Source organism: Palaemon carinicauda, chromosome 37 (assembly GCF_036898095.1).
Source record: "Palaemon carinicauda isolate YSFRI2023 chromosome 37, ASM3689809v2, whole genome shotgun sequence".
Taxonomy (NCBI): Eukaryota; Metazoa; Arthropoda; class Malacostraca; order Decapoda; family Palaemonidae; genus Palaemon; species Palaemon carinicauda.
The window spans coordinates 34,110,074-34,132,770 of record NC_090761.1 but is presented as its reverse complement, the minus strand read 5'-3'; the positions used below and the strand labels follow the sequence as shown (position 1 = coordinate 34,132,770).

Genomic DNA, 22,697 nt, shown 5'->3' with positions numbered 1-22,697 from the left:
TTATTGATACAAAGGAACTTGGTTAGATTATGCTAGTCATCTCTATCTTGAGCTTTTGAATCAATACTTCTCCATTCATCATCATCTACTTCACGCTTCACAATCTTCAGCCATGTAGGCCTCGGTCTTGCAACTCTTCTAGTACCTTGTGGAGACCAGTTGAAAGTTTGGTAAACCAATCTCTCTTGGGGAGTGCGAAGAGCATGCCCAAACCATCTCCATCTACCTCTCACTATTACATGATTTCATCTACATATGGCACTCGAGTAATCTCTCTTATAGAGTAATTTCTAATCCTGTCCTGCCATTTAACTCCCAACATTCTTCTAAGGACTTTGTTCTCAAATCTGTAAAATCTGTTGGATATTGTTTCATTGTCATACCACGACTTGTGTCCATTAAGTAACACCGATCTCACTAAACTGATATATAGCATATTTTTATATGGGATTTCAGGCAATTTGATTTCTAAAATTTACTTATTCTTGACATTGTCTGATTTGCTTTTTTCAATCTTTCATTAAACTCCAATTCTGAAGACCCTATAATAGAGATCATAGTTCCTAGATATTTGAATGATGCTACCTCATTAATCTTTTCTCCTTCCAATGATATTTCATCTTCTATTGCATATTACGTTTTCATCACATCTGTCTTTCTTCTACTTATCTTCAGCCCAACCTCATGTGATATTTCATGCTTTCTGGTAAGCAAGCATGGTGTTCTGCTAATAAAGACATCGTCATCAGCATACTCTAGGTCAGCTAATTTCCTATTATCCAGTCCAATCCTTCTTCATCATCCCCAACTGTTCTATGCATTACAAAATCCACGAGGAGGATAAACAACATAGGTGATAACACATTCCCTTGGAAGTACTCCACTCTGTTCACTGGAAATTCATTTGATAGGACTCCACTAACATTACCTTTGCACTTGGTATGCTCATGAAGACTTACGGTAATCAAATTTAGATACTGTATTTAACAGGAACTCCATAATAACGCAGGACTCTCCACAAAATTGGCTGGTGCACACTATCAAAGGCAAAATTGGCTGGTGCACACTATCAAAGGCTTTTTCTCATAGTTCACAAATGCCAAAAAAGTGGATTTCTATATTCATCACATTGCTAATCAACATGTCTTAAAATGAAAATTTTGTCAGTGCAACTTCTACCACTTCTAATTCCTGCTTGTTCATCTCAGCTTTTCATCAATCTTTCTCTCTAGTCCCTTCAGAATAAGCATACAATATATTTTCATGACAACTGACATAAGTGTTTGTGATGCCTCTGTAATTGTTGCACTTGGTCAGATCTCCTATTTTTGCCATTTTCACCAACATTCCTAGCTCCCATTTATCATGTTTTGCCACCTCACGCTACATTCTACAAAATAATCTTGTAAGAATTCTGGGAGTCATTTTATTTTCGGCCAATATCATCTCATCAGTTATTCCATCGTATCCAGGGGCTTTCCATGCCTTGAGGTTTTAATGATAGCTTCGACTTCAAACACACTTATTCAATATATAGTTTTATATAAAAGTATATGGTTAGTTTTTCTAGTTATATAGGTTTACAGTATATTGTAAAGCAATAAGGTACTTCAGCCTATCTTTAATTAGTTTTTACGCAACATACAAACCGTCATCCTTTAATTAGGTAGACTAGACTACCTCAGCTCAAGCTGGAATTGGTTGGTGAAATGGATAATGAGCAGTTATCTGGCTAGAGTGGGTGAGAGGATCACCCAGCCTGTTTCCGCTTCACTTTTGCTTTGACCGTTGCGCTGTTCACACGTTTGCTTGGCACTCTTCAAACTGTTTGCTAGGGCAATTGTTTCACGGTGAAGTCAGTTGTAGATCAGCATTCCCTCTGTGCTTTGTGTAGATGACATATCTGTATGCATGCATGCCCGTGTGCCGAGTGATGACTGTGGCCTCCGTGTAGTGGTGGCATATGTTCTGAAGGGGAAGAAGCAACCTAGGTGTCCGTTGAGGTTGGACTGGGCAATGTCCAAGAAGATATCGGCAAAGGATACCTCTACTACTGCCTCTTTTGGGAATGTGTCTGTTGCAGACGCCCCTGGATTGATCCCCAGGAAGCCCGCTGTAGGGGTTAGGAAAAGCGAGGTTCAATATCGGTTTAATTTTCATGCTTTTCCGGTGGGCTGGAAATTCGAGTGTTCGCCGCTCACCTGCAGAAGTTAATGGATCATTTGGCTTGACTGTGCAGACTATTGATGACAAGTTTGACCTATGGAAGGCTTGGGCTTCCTTAGGTCTCTCCAGTAGGCCCCCAATGACTGTTTTTAGGGCTGTAACGCCAGGTCTGAAGAGCGTGGTGGTGCCCCGTGTCAGGGAACCCGTGTGTAGGTAAATCTGTGTTGATTGTCCGTGGCCCAACTGGTGAGGTCAGGGGTCGGGGTTTCTGAGTCTAAGAAAGGTAAGACTGACAGTAAGGGTAACTTTAAATGAAAAAAAAAAAGGTGAAAAGTATGACCCCTGTTTATGGTGTGACTTAATTCTTGACCCAGTGCTAGTGCTCCCCTCCCCTTGCTGTGTCCCTTGCTCCGACCCTTGTGCCAGTGGGTCTGGGATATATTCTGCATCCTTTAATGTCATTGGTTGTGCCTCCAGCCATTCGTATTGATGGTTCACAGGGTACTGTGAGTATGCCTTCCCCTTTCCCTGTGACAGTGTGCCCCAGTATAGTGACTCCTGCTAGAACAACACATGTGGTTTCTGCCTTTCAGGAAGCACCTGGCAAAGCAATGTTGTTGATGGTCGCTCCACCTCAACTGCTCTACTTGTAGAGCCAGGAACGAGAGCTAGGAAGAGGAAGAAGTGTGCTAGTTGTTCTTTCTCATTGTCCTCTTCTTTGTCCTCTGATTTCAATTCTGACTTCTCCTCAGCTGAAGAAGAGGAAGAAGGGGTTGAAGAAGTCCATGAAGACTAGCTGTAGTTACAGGGACATGGGTCCCTATGACTCTTTTTGGGGAAAGGTGGATGCTACCTGCTTGGTTGTACCTACTTGTTACCAGCTTCCTGCTGCAGCCCCCCTGGGCCAGTGCAGGGGCAGGTGGATTCTGTTTTAGCCCTGTGCCACGCCGGATACTTACGGCGGCTCTGTCTACTCCACTAGTCAGTCAGAACAGACATGTGCATGCCATCTTGGGTTGATGGAAGAGCTGTTGCATTCCCCACTTCCCTTCCTTCTTGAACATAAGACAGCATCTCCTCCCTCTTTCGTTGACATGCGTGCTCTAGTATGCGAAGAATGTGAGGCGGTAGGCACGAGACTGGGGTTGATCCTCTGCCCCGACCCTTGGCCTTGAGTAACGTACCAGGAGATCTCTTTCCATGACCTTGGGCTTTCCTTGACCTTTGTCTGCCCCTGATTATGTACCAGGTGACAGAACAGTTGTACTTGTGGGCAGGATCAGAGACTCCGCGTTGGGTTGCCTCACCTCCGCCCGTGGTGGCTGACGGGGATGCTCAGGGACAGGATGTCTCGGGGACCTTGGACCATAGTCCGAAGCCCACAGAGGCAGCCTACCCTGACTCAGAGAGTTTGTTCTGGGAGGTCCTTGCACTCATTAGCAAATGCAACAACCTGGGGGAGGTGACTGTGATTCCGACTTCGGGGAGGACTTTGGTTATTACTGTAAATCACTATTTTAACGCCCTCCAAAGATCTTATGGACTTAGCTGGCCCTGACCCAAGTGGATAAGAGATTTCACCTAGTTCAGACAGGTTGAGCAAGATCTTGCCTCCTCCACCCTCTAGGCAATGAAGATTCTATACACCAGGTGGACCCATTAGTTTGCGCTCTGACGAGGAGCCTCCTGCTAGAGAGATTCAAGACAAAAGTCATGTTCTTCTTGACTCCTGAGTAGCAGCCATGGAGACTTTAGCCTTGGCCTTGCTCCATGCTGTGTCCTGGCTCGACTAGTAGTAAGGTGTTGAGCCGTACTACGCAGAGTCCAATGGGGTTGTCAACCCCAGAGGCTCTGGAGAAGTACAAGAGCCTTGTGTTGTTTGGAGGGAAAACATTACCCTCCTGGCTCAGACAATACACCTGTAGGCTAACTGGGTTTGAAGAGGCGAGGCGCTGTGGTTTCTTATTCTCAAACCAAGTTAGCCCCGAGGTAAGGTTGGCGTTTCTGAATTTGTAGCTGTGGAGTCTCTGCTTCCGAAGAGTCGTGTGCAGGCAACGGTGAATTCGTGCAGGACTCCCTAATCCATCAGGCTATTACATCCAAGGGCTTTGACAATTCAAAAGGAACAGCAGCCAAACCCATAGGTTCAGTTAGTCCTACAGATTTGGGACTGAGGAAGGGCCCAGTACCTGTTCTGGGACCCCATTCCGTTCAGGGCCGGTGTCACTGGAGGTTCAGAGCAATCTGGCCTAGTAGCTTGACAAGTACAACCTCCCCAGAGAAGTTCCACCTGACTTCTCACCTCCAGACCTGCATCAGTTCTTGGATGCGCTGACGAAGGGGAGGGGCATACACCTGAATGACCTAGTCATGTCAGGATTGGGTTCAAGGAAGACACAAATCTGCACATCAACTTCATCGACATGCGAACAATCTTGCAGATGTTCCAAAAACATTTGACTAGACACAGTAGTGTTGATGAGCAACAGCATGACTGTAGTGACTTACATTAACAAACCGGGAAGCACCATCTCTCACCATGTCTGAGAGGTGACAAAGTAGGTAGTAGGTTGGACAGGGCACCAGCCACCCATTGAGATACTACCACTAGAGAGTTATGGGGTCCTTTGACTGGCTGGACAGTACTACATTGGATCCTTCTCTCTGGTTACAGTTCACTTTCCTTTAGCTTACACATACACAGAATAGTCTGGCATATTCTTTACATATTCTCCTCTGCCCTCATACACCTGACAACACTGAAATTACCGAACCATTCTTCTTCACCCAAGGGGTTAACTACTGCACTGTAATTGGTCAGTGGCTACTATCCTCTTGGTGAGGGTAAAAGAGACTCTTTAGCTATGGTAAGCAGCTCTTCTAGGAGGACACTCCAAAGTCAAACCATTGTCCTCTAGTCTTGGATAGTGACATAGCCTCTGAACCATAGTCTTCCACTGTCTTGGGTTAGAGTTCTCTTGCTTGAGGGTACACTCGGGCACACTATTCTATATAATTTCTCTTCCTCTTGTTTTGTTAAAGTTTTTATAGTTTATGTAGAAATTATTTACTTTAATGTTACTGTTCTTAACATATTTTTTTACATTGTTTCCTTTCCTCACTGGGCTATTTTCCCTGTTGGGGCTCCTAGGCTTATAGCATCCTGCTTTCCCAACTAGGGTTGTAGCTTAGCAAGTAGTAGTAATAATAATAATAATAATAATAATAATATCTGGGCAGAATTTCACACTGTAGAGCTGTCAGTGAGATACAATCTGGGCTAGAGGAATATACTAGCAGTCACACTCAGCCGTCAGGGGCAGGTCTCAGGGGCGGAATGGTTTCTATTTCCTATTGTGGCAGAAAGGCTTCTTGCCCTGCAGGGCTTTTGGGATGCGTCTAAAGAGAAAACTCCCCGTCTTCTGCTTTCTCATTACGAACCCATGGGCAGTGTTATAATGGGCCTTCCAACACACCTGAAACACCTGGAGATATACACCTTTTTCCCATTCAGCTTGATTTGGCCGGTAATCAACAGGATGTTGATTACACCAAATCTGATGGCTCTTCTGGTTATGGTCCTGAGAGAGCCAGCTCCTTGGTGAACTCTTCTCTGTCAGTGGAAACTGCAGAGGTACCACCAGTCTGTAGAGTTGTTGTCTCTTCATGGGTGGATACTTGGCATCTCATCTGAGTGGAAGGCTGTTAGAGGCATGCACAGATGTCTGGATATCTCTGGAGGTCCTCTAAAGATTCCTACAAGGCTAAATGGGCCATCTTCTGCGATTGGTGTCGTAGAAGGGGTATCTCACCGGTCAGAGTGTCTTTACCACAGATCATAGATTTCTTCGTCTTCCTTCGCTGGGAAAAGCACCTCTCATTTTCAGCCATCAAAAGTTAATGCTCAGCCTTGAATATGGTCACTTGACTGAAGGGCATAGATCTCTCAGCCTCCTAAGAGCTGTCTATGTTCATGAGGAGCTCTGACCAATCTTGCTCAGTTCAGGATGTCGGGCCTCAAAATGAAGTGTGATCCTTGTTCTCAAGGCTCTTATGCGGTCCCTGTTCAAGCCCTTGAGGAGGTTGTCAGATAGGGATCTTACTCTCAAGACTGTCATCTTGCTAGCCTTAGCATCGACAAAGAGAGTGAGCAAGTTTCAGTCTCTCTTACATAGTCACCTACGCTCGTGGATGGAATGAGGACTCCAGTTTTGTGCTAGAATTTGTGGCCAAGACTCGGGATCCAGCAGAAAATGACCTCTGCTTCCAGTCATTCTACATCCCCTCCCTCAGAGAGGTGCCGGGAGGTATGGAAGACGAGGTGCTCTTGTCTTGTGAGGACCCTGCGGTGCTATCTCAAGGGGACCTGATCCCTCAGGCCTGAGTGTAAGAGACTTTGTTATTACTGGCAGGTCCAAGAAAGAGGTTTCAAGGATCATGATCTTTTTCTGACTTCATGGGACAATTCTTAGAACTTATGCCTTGGCTAAAGAAACAGTCAAGGCAAAGGCCAGGACCAAAGCTCACAAAGTCAGGGGCATTGTTCCCCAACTCTCGCTATCAAAAGAAACCTGTTAGTGGGCTAAGTTTTTAAGGCAGGTGTCCGGAAGAAGCAGACCATCTTTACGATGTTCTACCTGTAAGAATGTACCCACAATTCCCTTAACACTATTATGCTTAGACCTGTAATGGCTCCTCAAACTTTTGTGTAGCAAGGCCAGCTCTCTCATAAGGATATATTGCATCTTGTCTATGGTGACATTTTTTACATAAGTTAGGAATGAATGTACTATAACTAGCTCTTCTCCATTCTTCTGCCCCTCTCAGGCTATAAAGAATTCAATCAAACACATATACTGTTTAAATTACAAAAATTATATGCTAAGTGACCCATTACATATGGTGCAGTTTTCAAACAATACAGAAATGTGCTAACCTCCATAATAAGAACAGCAAAGGAAAATCACTATAAATGTCAACTAAAAGAAAATGAGGGAAATGCTAAGAAAACTTGGAGTATTGTAAATTCTTTGTTGGGAAAATGAATAACACGCTGCCAAATTGTATGTCTTATGAAAATAAAAAGCATGGTAATAACCAAGACATGGCAGATTCATTTAATAATTACTTTTGTAATATTGCAAGTACTTAAGCAAGGAATATCCAAAAATCATGTTTCTTATGATTGCTGCTTGCCTGAACGAGCCGAATGCTCATTTTTTTCTTTGCCCAACAACACCTTTAGAAGTAAAATCAATAATCAAGAACTTAAAATTAATAGCAGTAGGATTTGATGATATTCATGTTAAGGTAATCAAAGCTTATTCTGACAAAATTTTCCAGTTACTTGTATAAATTAATAGATCATTTACAAAAGGATGCTTTCCTAAACACTTACAGATTGTCATTGTCACTCCAATAGATAAAAAAGGTGATAAATTATTACTTGTTCCGACGCAATATATAAACCTCGTAATCATTTAATACAGGAATTCGCTTCAGCTCAGCTGAAACAGCCGAAGAGAAAGAAAACTATTCAGTTGTGCTGATTGGTTGGCTGGCGGTATGAGGTGGAGCTTAGCTCCCCCCCACCGCCAGACCGCTTTCCTCATTCACTTGCTTCGGCTCAATGTGGATGTTTGTGCTACTCTCCGTTTTCTGCGTTGCAGCCCCTTGCCTTCTCTTGTGCTTGTGTACTAGTGATTGGTCATTATTATGAAGGAGAAAGTTACTTTTTAAAATGCGATGTTGTGCAGGCCCTGGCGGGCGTTGCAGTGGGTGGCTTTCGTCACCTTCTGTAGACCCGCACACGCTCTGCTCGACATTCAGGGGAAAACATTGCTCTCAAGGTTCTCCTTGCTGTAGTGTGAACACTGGCCGCCATTTTGGGAAGCCCGGATTCACAGCCTGTCAGGGTTTTCTCAGGTTTTGCCAAGGGAGCGGTTGACCTTAGCGCTCCTGCTATTTTGGCGATCCCGAGAGACACCCGACAGATTGTTGGACAGTCTGATACCGATGACGACACGTTACCTGGTAAGAAGGGGGTATTTTGGGCATCTCTCGGATTAGTTATAAGGTAAGCTTGACTTAAATTTGTTGAGACGCTGTTTAGATATGGCGGACGAGCTTCAAGAACGTCATTTAAATGATACGATTGTTGATGAACACGTGAATGTAATTGAGTTTGTAACAGGGTTGCCAGGTTGGCCTTTTTCAGCTAAAGACATAAAATTTGGCCTTTTTTATTTGAAATTAGTTAGCCTTTAGAATATCATAAAAGTTTGGCCTTAAAGGCTATATCTTTGGCCTTTTTTTAACTTCTTAAGGCTACAGTTGATCAAAGTTGGCCTTTTCTCACTTAGGAAACCTGGCAACCCAGGGTAGTAACTTTATCGACTCCCATGTTCACTAATGCCCCTGTTGTTGTTGACTATGTACCTGATAAAGCATTTGTTCCTGGCAAAATGCAAACTTTTTCCAAGGGTAAAATAATTGTAGGACTCCCTGTTAAAACAAGGGAGAGTAAGGTTTTAATCGCTGAGATTTCTTTAACGACTGATGGTAAACCCTTTACAGCTTTGCCCGCAAGTCAGTTAAAATCAAAATCTGCCAAATCTCCTGCTGATAATCGGTTAAAATTAAAATCTGCCAAATCTCCTGCTGATAAGCAGTTAAAATTAAAATCTGCCAAACTCCTGCTGATACAACATGTTTTTCAGGTTCACCATGTTCACCGACCACAGCTCTTCCTCCAGAAATGGCTCAGGTTGTTCATCCTCGTCCAGTGTTGTCTGCTGTTCTTTCAACCACCATTCCAGCACCTCGGAGGGAGCACAAGAAGAGGAAGCCTGGGCGGTATTCCTCTTCTAATTCCTCATCCTCCTCTTCGTCTTCATCTTCTGACTCTGACTCTTCTCCCCCAGGGGGAAAGAGGAAAGCAAAGAGGGCCAGGAAGGCCAGTCGCAGTCGAAGGGACAATGCGCCCCGAAACACCTCTTCTCCTCCGGAAAAAGAGGGCGAGGTGCGAGATTCCCGTGTTCCCCGCACTAGTGGGATTGTTCACGGCGAATCTCGCACAAGGCCTCCATGCACGACAACCGCGCTCGAGGGCGTAGTTATCGTCTCCTGGAGCATGGTCACGGGGTCCTCGGGCCCCTGATCTACTGCTCAGACTCGAATTGATCCGCTCTTGAGCGGGGAAAAGAGAGTCCTGGCTTCGGCACAAGAAATCTCAACTGTGGTCTCTCGTGAAAAATCCGCGGTACGCACGACTACCTCCACGGAGCTCCTCCACGTCGGGGAAAGAACAGGGGCAAGCAAGGGAAAGGGAAACGCTAAGATTGGCTTTCCCCTTCCCATGCTGCCGAGGGTAGGGGAATGCCTATCGCGCCATTGGGCAATGTGGCAGCACCTCGGGGCCGAGGAATGGGTATTGTCGACCCTTCCCGAAGGGTACAAGCTCCCATTCTTGCTTTATCGGCCCCCTATCCTCCACTCCAATAGCGTTCCACACATACGCTCCAACATCCCTGCAGGCTCTGGCCTTGGAGGCGGAGGTCCAGGAAATGTTGGAGAAGGATGCGCTAGAAGTCGTACACGATTAGTCACTAGGATTCTACTATCGAGTCTTCCTTGTCGAGAAGGCGACAGGAGGTTGGAGACCGCTCATCGACCTTTCACCATTGAACAAGTTTGTTCAGCAAACCGTGTTCAAGATTCTAACAGTTTGCACTGTGCTGTTAGGCTTCAGGCAGTACAGCTTCATGCTTTCGATAGACTTGAAGGACACGTACTTTCAAGTACCAGTTCATCGGTCGTCCAGAAAGTACCTCCGATTCACTACCCAGGGCATGGTGTACCAGTTCAAAGTCCTGTGCTTCAGACTGTGTACAGCTCCCCAAGTGTTCATGTGAGTGTTCACGAGGGTAGCAGCTTGGGCCCACTCAAGGGGCATCCGCCTACTGATGTACCTTGATGACTGGCTGATTCTCACTCCCTTGCAGAAGCAGTTGATTCAGGATTGAAACTCGCTTCTGGCAGTTTGTCGCGATCTGGGGATCGTGGTGAACTGCAAGAAGTCGAACTTCATTCCCAATCAGAAGGTGAAGTATATGGGAATGCTGATCGACTCGGCATTCCAGCCCTCCAGTGGCAAGCTCTTCTAGGTCACCTCTCCTTGCTGGAGAAGTTCGTTCCTTTCGGGAGGATCCATCTCCGCTCCCTTCAGTGGTGTCTGAAGGACCAGTGGTCGGCAGCCACCGATCCTCCCTCTCGTCTGGTCCTCATGGAACGCGAGGTAAGAGAGGATCTCCTTTGGTGCCTAAATGAGGAGAACCTCATGATAGGGTTTTCTCATAAACCCTCCTCCACCTCAATTCCGTCTGTTCACAGACGTATCCACGGAAGGTTGGGGTGCACGCCTGGACGACTTGGTCGTGTCAGGTGTGTGGTCGGAAGAGAAGAAACACCTGCACATCAACGTTCTGGAAATGATGGCAGTCTTGTAAGCACTCTTTCATTTTCAGGCTCGTTTGAGAGAGCACTCGGTAGTGCTGATGAGCGACAACATGTCCGTGGTCGCGCACGTCAACAAGTAAGGGGGCACGCTCTCACATCCCTTGCAGCAGTTTACGAGGCAGGTGTTTCTGTGGGCAGAGTCAACACGTAACCTTGTCAGCCAGGTATTCTATTCAAGAGAAATGTTCTGGCAGATGCCCAAAGTCGCAGAAACCAGGTAATAGGGGCAGAATGGTCTCTTCAAACTTGGGTTGCCAGTCGAGTACTCGACTTCTGGGGAGAACCATGCATCGACCTTTCGCAACACAGCACAACGCCAAGCTTCCCGTGTTTTGCTCTCCAGTACCAGATCCCGCGGCTGCGTTCGAGGACGCACTGCAACATTCTTGGGATCTACTGGATTGCTACACGTTTCCCCCCTTTTTGCTTGCTTCACGCAGTCCTGTACCGGTCTTAGTAGCTCCAGGACTCGGGATGACTCTCATTGCTCCACTATGGCCACACATGGAGTGGTTTCCCAATCTGTTGTCACTCCTGGTCTAGGCACTGAGAGAGCTACCACACTGGCCTAATCTCCTTCGCCAAACCTTGTCAAACAGGTACCACCAGGCGGTGCAGTCGCTCAGACTTCACGCGTGGAGACTATCCAGCATCTCCTCAGAACGCGAGGCTTTTTGCGACTCACTGCAAGAGAGATGTCAGGGTACCTTAGAAGATCCTCCTCCTCAGTCTACCAGGGGAAGTAGTTGGTCTTCTGTGATTGGTGTAGTGGAAGGGGTATCTCTCCAGTTGGAGCCTCTCTGACTCAGATCGCAGACTTCCTAGTCTTTCTTCACAGAGATAAGCTCCTTTCAGTTTCTGCCATTGAAGGGTACAGGTCTGCCCTTGCAATGGTGTTCCGTATGAAGGGCATAGATATCTCCAATGCCCTGGGGATTTCTATACTCATTAAGAGCTTCGAACAGTCGTGTCCCCTGAGGGAACTTCGAGTCCTCCAGTGGGATGTCACCTTAGTTCTCGGGTCTCTTAGTCGTGCTCCGTATGAACCCTTGAGCCGTGCCTCAAACAGCACTTGACCTTTAAGACTGTTTTTCTGCTAGCTTTAGCATCGGCGAAGAGAGTCGCGGAGTTACACGGCCTCTCTTGTAATGTCACTCACACAGAGGGTTGGAAGGAGATCTCCTTGAGTTTTGTGCCAGAGTTTGTGGCAAAGACTCAGAATCAGCGATCCACGATCCCAGATTCGAGGACTTCACTATTCCTTCCTTACCGGATGTGGTGGTTCAGGTGAGAGGCTTCTCTGTCCTGTCAGGTGTCTCCGGCACTATCTTAAGCGAACTCGACATTTTAGACCTGAATGTCGACGACTTCGTTATCACCAGAAGAACCAAGAAGGAGGTGTTGAGGATATCCTTCTGGATCCGTGAGACCATCTATATCCTTCTGGATCCGTGAGACCATCTATATCCTTCTGGATCCTTGAGACCATCCGTAAGGCGTATGAGACTTCCTCAAGAGTCCAAGCACCAGCGAGGGTTAAAGCTCACGAGATCAGGGGCATTGCCCCCACACTCGCTTTCAAGAGAAATCTTGCAGTGGACCAAGTGCTGAAGGCTGGCGTTGGGAAACCCCAGACCACTTTGACGGCCTTTTACTTAAGGAAGCTTTTGCACAAGTCCTTGGACACTTTTGTTCTTGGCCCTGTGATAGCAGCTCAAGCTATTGTCTGACCTCGCCAGTTCCTCCGGGACAGGGAAGTCTCTAGTCTTGATTTTATGGTATGTTTGGCAGTGTGAAAGCAGTCTGCAGGTGATACACCTTTCTTTCTGTCTCCTTTCTTGGAGTTCCATACATCAAGACAAGTCTCCCCAGGTAAGATTGCTAGAGTTTGTTTACAAGCATTCTCCCCCCGTCTTCTGCTAGGCAGGGAAGACGATGGATGTATAAACCCTTTGCGTTTTGGTTTTTGAGGTTCATCCAGTCACTGTGACCCTAGGGTCGAGTGTCTCTTACGTTCACGCTCTCTGGTCGTGCGATGCTCTTACACATCGCGCAGCGGCTCCCAGTCTCTCAGACCCCACCATCATCATGTCGGGTCGGATTTAGTCCTCTGCTCTCATTCGAGACCAGGTCTATATCCGGGCAGTTAGCTGTCCACAAGCAGCAAAGACAGACCTCCCACCAACCAGTGAGTCTTCCTATATTAAATGATTACAAGGTTTGTATATCGCGTCGGAACAAATGACATTTGTCCTAAATTGTATTTTTCCTAGCAATACAAACCCGTAATCATTTGATATAAATGCCTGCCTCTACCACCCCTCTCATGTTCCACATTGAGCCTAAAGCGTTTGAATGAGGAAAGTGGGCTGGCGGTGGGGGTGGGGGGGGGATAAGCTCCGCCCCATACCGCCAGCCAACCAAACAGCACAACTTCTTAGTTTTCTTTCTCTTCGGCTGTTTGAGCCGAGCCGAAGCGAATTCCTATATTAAATGATTACGGGTTTGTATAGCTAGGAAAAATACTATTTAGGACAAATTGTCATAACGTAATTACAGACCAGTCTTTATATTACCAAAGCTGTAGCTAGTAGATTAACAGATTACGTATCGAAACACTCATTTCTATCAAACGATCAATTTGGTTTCAGACCTAACTACTCCATCGACCTTTCCCTTCATTGTTTTTGCCAAAACATTCACATTACAACAAAGAATTTCAAATATAATTTTTTTTGCCATCCTTCAAAGGATTTTGATACTACATCACACACAATATTGTAAGAAAGGTTGAAAATTTATGTCCTCAGAGGTATAACGCATGATTGGTTTCAAAGTTATCTGAGCTTCAGGAAGCAACACAGTATATAATCAGTCTAGGTCTCAATACACTAGTATCAGCTCTAGAGTACTGCAAGGATCAAGTTTGGGTCATATTTCATATCTTTTATATATTAATGATTCAACACTTACTACAGATAAACTTGAATTTCTCCTTTTTGATGACAAGACAATTTCCATATAAGGCAAAGACCTAAATTTTATAAAAAAAACATATTAAATTCCAAAATATCAAAAGTTTCTTTACAGATGAAAAGAAATAAATTAACATTTGATATATCTAAAACTCATTGCATGGTATTCTCACTGTTGATGACGGAATCACCGCATATTAATATCTATATTGACAATATCTTATTGGAACAAATTCAAGTGTAAAAATTTTTAGGTGTGGTTATTAATTGCAAATCAAAGTGGAATGATCATATAAATGAAGTAGTAACTAAAATTTGTAAGTTAATTGGAACTGTCTCACAACTGATTATTTAAAAAATATTTATTATTTTTTATGCTGTCCACATTAATTGCTCGTTTCAGTAATATAGGGGGGGGGGGATCATTTAGTGCTTATCTTAATAGTCTTTTTATTACACAGAAAAAGTTGTTAAGAGTCATGACGTGCAGTCACCACTATGCCTACACTGACCCTCTCTTCAAAAAATTGAAAGTACTGAAACTCTTGGACATAATAGCTTTACAAACAAGTCTCTGTGTACAAAGCATTACACGTGAATCATGGGAGTTATGGTTTCATAGTTGCAGACTATCTTAATACCCGCAGAGAAAACTATTTACAGCTGCCGTTATGCAGAACATCACATACACAAAGATTTGTAACATACAGAGGTGGAAAATAGTGAATCAATTGCCTAATTGTATAAAGAATACCAATTCTTGTGATATGTTTAAGAATAAAATAAAAAGTATGATTTTAATAGTTACCGAGTCTCGTGTTTTCTCTCTATATGTATTTTTTTTCAACAAAATCCAGTGATACATGTTATGTAGGATATTTTCGCCCATTATGTGTCTAACATATTTTTGGGGCTCAAGCCATGTCGTCCTGATGGAAGCTACTTAAAGGAACCTTCCATCAGGACGACATGGCTATCTCACCCAAAAATCAATTTTCCATTTTGTATTTAACAATGAATTTTTATATTTATCTACCCATTTATGTGTACTGTATCTGTTTATCTGACTTTTATTGTATCCACTAGTATCTAGCAGACTATGTAAGCCGTTGATTTTTATGCACTATAGAACTATGTTCTGACCATATGACAAATATGAGTATATATTAGGAGGTCTGTAAAGGAGCTTCAGCTCATCAGATCGATCCAGTAGTATTTCTAGGTTATGCATCGTGATAATGTACAGTATTCATGTATGGGCCCAAAAAAATATATCAGTATCAATATCTTGGGGTCAGCAGTCAAAGCATTACAATCTGGATGGACTAGATGCTGGTAAGTTATACTTCAGAGCACCATTCTTTGAAACCAAAGAAGTATATCTTCCCATTCCCATACGAGCTGTGGAATGGTGAATCTAATACTAACCCATAACTTATGCCTAGTATTTGAACCTGCTGACTTTTTCCTTTAGGAAGATTTTCTTTGGTTTTGGTAGTTTATTTTATTGTACACCCCAAGTCCTAGCAGTCTTATCAATGCTATGATAAACAGATTGGGGGTGTCAGTGTCCACACTTAGCCTCTCTTCAGATAAAACTCTGGACTTGTTCAGGGAAGTTACAGAATCTTCCAGTTTGACTTGAATGGACTTTAAAGGACAATGGTTTGTATGTCATGTAGGAACAAATATAAAGTTTTAAAAGGACTTTATATACTCACATATCATGTGAGTTTTGAAGACTGATTTTGAAGTTAAATTCATGGGTGTCACATCCTACATTAGATATAAAATTAGCATATGTATTCTTAGACTAGGCAACGTCGTTGTCCGAACTATATATCCATTTACTGTGGTAAAAAATTAAAGTTTATTTGAAATAAAATAAAATTTTGATTAAACTGGTGCTTCACTTAACTGTATCCAATAAAAATGCATGTAATATTCACATATTAGTATTAAGACATAAAAAAACAACGAATTGTAATCTTTTCTATATGTTGATCGATACTTTTATATATGCTTTCCAAATCAGCTGATTAAGACAAACTACTGAAGGATATTTTTTATTTCCTAAAAGAAACAATTATTACTTAAACTATCATTTTTAATTTAACATGCTAATTTAAATAGTTTTATTTGAAATACTTCTCTCATATCTTATTTACTGTTGAGTTCAATTGCATATAGAAGTTTACCCGAGTTTCACCTATATTGCCGATGCATGATAATTTATAGTTTTTACCTCTGATGCTTGATTATAAAGCTTAGGAAATTCTTTATATAGAGTTATAATAAAATTATTTTCTCGGTTTACAGACGCTTTGTCAAGTTATCTTCTAAATTCAGAATTTAGATTTAATTAGGCGATTTGCACATATAAAGGTTCCCACTAATTTTCCTTTTTTGTTTCCTCCAGTTTCGGACACACCTTTCCTTGATTAAAAAAAAGAATAACAGCCATGAATATCGTTTGTTTTCTCGCTTTCAGCTACAGCTTGTTCTGTATATTTGGCAGTATATTTACTTTTGAAGATCTTTTCTCCATAGCAAATCAGGGTTTATGCAAAAATATATCAGACTCATGCAACAACTACGGGAATTGTTTACTGTTGTAAGATTATTAAAATACAAGCAAAACAGCTGCTACATGAGTAGATTGTCCATAACAAAACCTCTGATTTTTGTTTGGTTGTTATTGTGGCTGTATGCATTTATGCACTGATTATAACATCACTATAACAATACCTTTATCATACTCTTTTATTTTATTAACCTACTGAACTAGACAACAGGATAAAGGTATGGAGTAAAGAAGGTTAGTCTACTGTAATTCGGTTTCTCTGCAAAGAAACTCGCATGATACACAAAATATATGATAAAATCATATTTTATGGGTGAAAATTTGGGGGTTGCGCAATAGGCAAGATCGGCTGTTACGCAGATCGGCTGTTACGCGAGTATACGGTAATTTGTATTTTTCCTAGCCTTAGAAACCTGAGCCCTTTAATATAGCCTACCTTCTCAGAGCACCCCTCTAAATTCTGGGTTGAAATGGCAAAAGTGAAGTGGGAACAGGTTGAGAGGGGGTGAGTGGTTTTGCCACTCACCCACACTAGCCAGATAATTGTTTGTTATCCATTTCAATGACTGATTCCAGCTCAAGCCAAATTAAAGGACTCAGATCTGTATGGCTAGGATAAATACAAAGGAATATCTTTCAAATACTATGTATTACATAACTGTAATAATAATAAAAAAAAATCCATATCTGAGATTTATATTGGTGGGAAATACAGATTAGAAGGGATTGGATTAATGTTTCAAAGAAAATTGAAAAACAAAATAGGTGGTAAAAAATTTTAAGGGAAATTCAGTCGTGATAAGTAAAGGTTTATGCATTTGCCAGTATCTGAAAAATAAACTATATACGTAAATGAGTGCCTTTCATTAATGATTACATATCTAAAAAGATTGGAGTTTTCATCCTTGGGTCTCTTAGAACATTCGCCTAAAACAATATTAGTTATATGATAACTACAAACAACAGTACCATAAGCATTTTACAACTTTAATCATTCTTGATCGAGGAAGATGGATCTTCCTTTATCTTAATACTTTCAGCAAATAAATCACTGGAAACAAAATGCTAAAAAGTATATGTAAATGCCAACCTAATAAATTCATGATACATTTAATATAAGCCATGCAAATAAATATATTTACAAAATATATTCAGTTACATTAAATGTATAAAATATGTATAAATGAACAGATGCCATATTTCAACTGCAATGCTCTTTTTTGCACAGTGATTATGAAAAACCAATACCATGTGTGTCAAAACCTAAATTGTTTATAAACAGAAAATTTCATTAAGCACCTGAATAACATAACAAGTAAAATTAATACCATTAAATAAAGGGTTTTCCTATACAAAATATATATGCAGTACTGTAATACTGTACATGAAGAGTAAAAAATCTTTCTCGATACATGCACCTTCTAATTATGAAAATTAAAGGTGATGTAGTTTACACAATGTAATCATGTTAAAAAACTATAAATATGCACAATATTAATATATAACTTATTTTTACACAACACTAACCTGAATTCAGTTCTCGGACAAGACTAGACATAGCATTTGTGACAGAATCTGCAGCAACAAGAAGGTCATTTCTGAGGCTTCGAGATGCTAAACTATCATCATCATCAGGGGAATTATCTGGGGTGCAACTTGATGCTGCACTGGAGAAAACTGAAATTAAAACATGGAATATCAGCATTTGAATAAATACAATAGTTGAATACAATTTTGTTTTAGCTGCTACCCTATTTCATGCGTGTCTGTTTGCCATTTTTCTTCCCCAGATATTGATCAGTTTATGATTTTTCTTACTTATACACACAATTCTCATGGAATTTCATTATTATTTGCCATATATATTTTTTTGGTAGCTGTTAATTAAAATTGTCTATTTTGGGGATAATTAAGTGTTATGGGCATTTTCCTTATTTGGCAAGTTAATTATTTTTGCTACTACATACTACATACTACTATACTGGTATATATATATATATATATATATATATATATATATATATATATATATATATATATATATATATATATATACACATATACTGTATATATATATATATATATATATATATATATATATATATATATATATATATATATATACATATACTGTATATATATATATATATATATATATATATATATATATATATATATATATACTGTATATATATATATATATATATATACTGTATATATATATATATATATATATATATATATATATATATACATATACTGTATATATATATATATATATATATACATATACTGTATATATATATATATATATATATATATATATATATATATATATATATATATATATATATATATATATATATATATAAAGGATTTTGACACATGAAAAATCTATTTTTGGGTGAGATAGACATGTCATCCTGATGGAAGTTCCTTTAGGCAGCTTCCAACTGTATAATATTTCTGTGAGTGATATTACAAGAGAATTACTGTCAGGTATCACGGGGTTCTAACCCCTGGAACGACTATCCTAAGATATCGTGTATAATCAGGGACGTATCCCAAGATAACCATAGATATCTGCACCCCAAACAGACTTAACGCAGTCTAAGAATCTGAGGAGGAGGATAGGTGAGGAGCCATTACATATCCTCTCCCTTCATAGTACTACTCGTCTCTGATAAACTCATTCCACACAGCAGCACAACTACCGTGAGAAGAGGCATCGTGGAGGGACACCGTAACGGTTGGGCCATCAGGACGACATGGCTATCTCACCCAAAAATAGATTTTTCCTACGTCAAAATCCGTTTTTTGGGCTCGAGCCATGTCGTCCTGATGGAAGTGTACCAGAGAATTACCTATGCCTCGGTAGGAAGCCCCAAAGGGAGAGGTCCCAATACCAAAATGCACTTACAGGATTACTCCATCAAGGCATAGGTATCACTCTCAACTATGTATCCCAGAACAGTTCAGAGGCAGAATTAACAAGCATGATGGTCCGACAAGGAGGCAATAAAGACCCAAGGGACCGCCCTCCGCAATAGGAAAAATACCTGATGCTAGTGTCAGGAGCTCTAAGGAGGCCGAAACTAAAGGAGGCATCAAAGGTGAGGCGAATGTAACCAAAACTCGCCTTGAGATTAAATCCAATTATGTTCAGAAAGGATAATAATGAGAAGGCACACTAAAGATAAAGCCACTACAGTAATTATAATTATAATAGTAGGGCATAAAAGTAAAAGTCATGGAACAATTCGCAGCCTTTTACTCACAATAATCAATGCCAAGGTTAGCAAGTAACCATCATTAACTTCACATGGAAAATTTTTGTAAAAAAAAAAAAAAATGGATCCCTTCCCTACCTATACATAAGGTAGCATAAGGGGGCAAATACATGACATAAGGAACCATAGGAAACTTATTACAAGGTAAACCTGATCAAGAGACACATGATCATGTCTGTACCAAAAAAGGGGTTAATCACCCAAACCAAATGAGATATAGCTTAACGACATTTAGACAGTTAGGCTGTAGCACTGAAAGAATACACAAAGCATCTGAAGACACCTGGGAACCTGAAAAGGAAATGATGAAGTGCATTTTAACTTTTTTCATTGAAGCAAAAACTTCTGTTTACTCATTGCTAATAACGAGCTAAAGGAGTGCCCTAGGCCGCATTGTGGGCTACGTCGTTGGCACGGGTTTGATAACACTCCCGCAACCACCACAAAATGGCGTGTCTCCTCCAATTGCTTCATATAATGCCTGAAGAAAACCCAAGTGGACATCTGACCAGTATATGTCTGCAGTCCCTCAATGGACATATACTGGAAAAAGTTAAAAAAGGAAGCCACATCTTTAGGGCCGAGACCCGATGTGTTACGAGCCGGATCCGCTCTTCATATAAAGTAATAAAGGGATTTTGACGAAGGAAAAATCTATTTCTGGGGAGAGACCTGTGACGCCCTGTGAAAAGGTTCTTCTTTACACTTTTCTGATATAAATCTTCCAAATATACCAGAGAAAGATAAAAGCATGGAATGCAGAGGTTACTACCCTCGCGCGAGCACCTTGTGGGTGTCTTGTATACATCAGGGGCGTGTGAAAACCACTATTCACAGGCTGTCTTCCATTTAGATAATTCCTTCATCAAAGGGAAGGGCCGTAACAAAAGCCCTAGAAACCACACTTGGACCACGCCACCGACACCTAACACGAAACAGACCCCACTGTATCATTTTGAAACAAAAGACTACCCTTAAACTGCACTGTTCTCAGCAAATACACTTTTGGACAGTGTATTGGACAAAGGAAAGGATCACCTTGAAGGGGAACTATTTTCCCTAGACCCCAAGGTGAAAAGGGAAGTTAATTTTTAGTCAGAAAAGTGGGATCAGGGTATAAATTAACCAAACCATTATCCACAAATTCAATGTGGTTCTCATCTCTAGAAATCATTACAATGTCACTAACCCAAGCACCGGAAGCCATCGCAATTAAGAAGATGACTTTCTGAGTGGGATCAAGAATAGAAGCCTTCTGATTGCCTAGGTCCGAGGGGAATTGCAAAACTTTGTCCAAAGACCAAGAGATAGGCTTCAGTGGAGCCAAAAGCTGTAGCCTTGCACAAACCTTCGGAACTTGGTTGAAGAGATCCGAGTAAATTTCGACATCAAAGGCGTATAGTATAGAATTGTACGACGAAATCGTGGAGGAAGCTAGACTTTAAACATGCAAAGTAAGCTTGAAACTTAAAATCCCATAGTAATCAACCCTGGATTTATGTCTTTGACATATTTGACCCATTGGTCCATGACGTTTCATACCGAGTCATGGTGTTAGAGGACTTATAGTTTCCGCAAATACCCACTTATCACGTTGAATTTTAAATTTCATTCCCAGGAATAGGGTGAAATCAAACATGAGATGAGGATTGTACGATCTCCATGATGAAGCATAAACAATCCCCTGATGTCCATCCTGAGACAGAATCGAGTTGGTCACGGCACAAGTTGGGATTCAAATCCGTGACCATGGGAAACCAGTTGCTCATTGGCTGCCAAGGAGCCACCAGAGCCGCCGTGCCTTGAAAGATCTAAGCCTGTCAAAAACCTTCACGAGGAGGTTAAACAGTGGAAACAGGCAAATTGTCATCCAACAAATCCCATCCCGGGATATTGACAAACTTTATGTCCAAGCCCAATGCTGCTTGAACCACTTTCGGTGCTACCTAGCAGGGAAATATCTTGCTGAAACTCATTGCAAACAGATCTACTTGAAGGCCAGAGATTTGATCTCACTGAAGGAGAGACGTTGACAAATGCCAACCTTTCTTTTGATCCAACGTAAAGACGGTTATCATTACATGGTTCAATTGAGGAGACCTCGATTCTTGTCTGTTGAAGCAATAGACTGTAACAGACTATGAATGTTCTCCTTCAGGTATAATTTCATGAGGGACAAGAAGACTGCCATGGACTCCAGAATATTGATGTGGTGTTGTTAAAATTTCTGAGACCAACAGCTTTGCACTTTCTTGGGTGGGTTATGACCCACCCAACCATCCAACGAGGCTTCCGAACAAAGTGTTACTACTGGAGGAGTAAAGCGCAACAGCAACATCTGTGAAAGACGTATGGAAGTGGATCACGGTCCAAGTTGCTTCTGTAGTAAAACCGAGGTCTTCTTCTGATGGTTAGGAAGAGCGTTGGAGGCTCTCCTTCCCCAAACTCTGTTTGCATCTTTGAGTCGTAAATTGAGGACAAAATTTGTGAATCACAAAGATCCTCAAAACTCCTCTGAGTATTGCCTGGTGGTCATCCCTGACTTGATCAGGGACTTGACTGACGTCTCTATTTCCTCTCCCTTAGAGGGAGGAATAGAACGGGTGTGAGACAAAGTCACAACAAATCTCCAAACGCGGGAAGTCCTGAGCTGGAGTCAGTTCTGACTTCTTAAGGTTCATCTGAAGTCAAAGGGACTAGAGGAACCAAAAACTCAATTGGCTGCTTCCGAGTACTCTGTGCCAAGGGAACTCACACTAGCCAGTCAACCAGGTACGGCTCTACTTAAAGCCTGTCTACCACAGTTGTTGTGCGACTACGTCAGTAAACTTTGTGAAAACACTCAGAGCTATGCTGAGCCCGAATGGCATAGCTCTGAATACGTACCTGTAGACCTTTCTCCACAGGCTGCAACCTAGGTAGGGGGATAAGTGTCGACCTAACCGACAATACAAAGACGTCAGTAAAATCTATAGAGACAGTGAAAGCCTCCAAGGGTGGTAAGGTCCATATCTGCAAAATAGCCAACATCCGGAACCTGTCCCACTGAACGAACAGGTTTAGACCAGACAAGACGAGAATAGTTTGAGATAAGCTCGAAACCGGTTTGGCACACAAAATAGACGATCTTGAAATCTCATTAATCTCACGCAGCAGATAACTCCC

General features: G+C 41.7%; 1 protein-coding gene across 10 annotated transcripts in view; it reads right to left on the bottom strand.

The window, feature by feature from the left end:
* The window catches only part of LOC137629559 (dystrobrevin beta-like), a 517,572-nt gene that overhangs the window by 140,908 nt on the left and 353,967 nt on the right, over positions 1–22,697 (bottom strand). For all 10 annotated transcript variants that reach the window (XR_011041536.1, XM_068360996.1, XM_068360991.1 and 7 more), the window contains one exon: positions 17,770–17,919. Coding sequence is in view for 9 of the 10 variants with exons in the window: in XM_068360996.1 (XP_068217097.1) it covers positions 17,770–17,919 (150 nt within the window). In the remaining variant the exon portion in view is untranslated. The remainder of the gene's footprint in view (positions 1–17,769; positions 17,920–22,697) is intronic.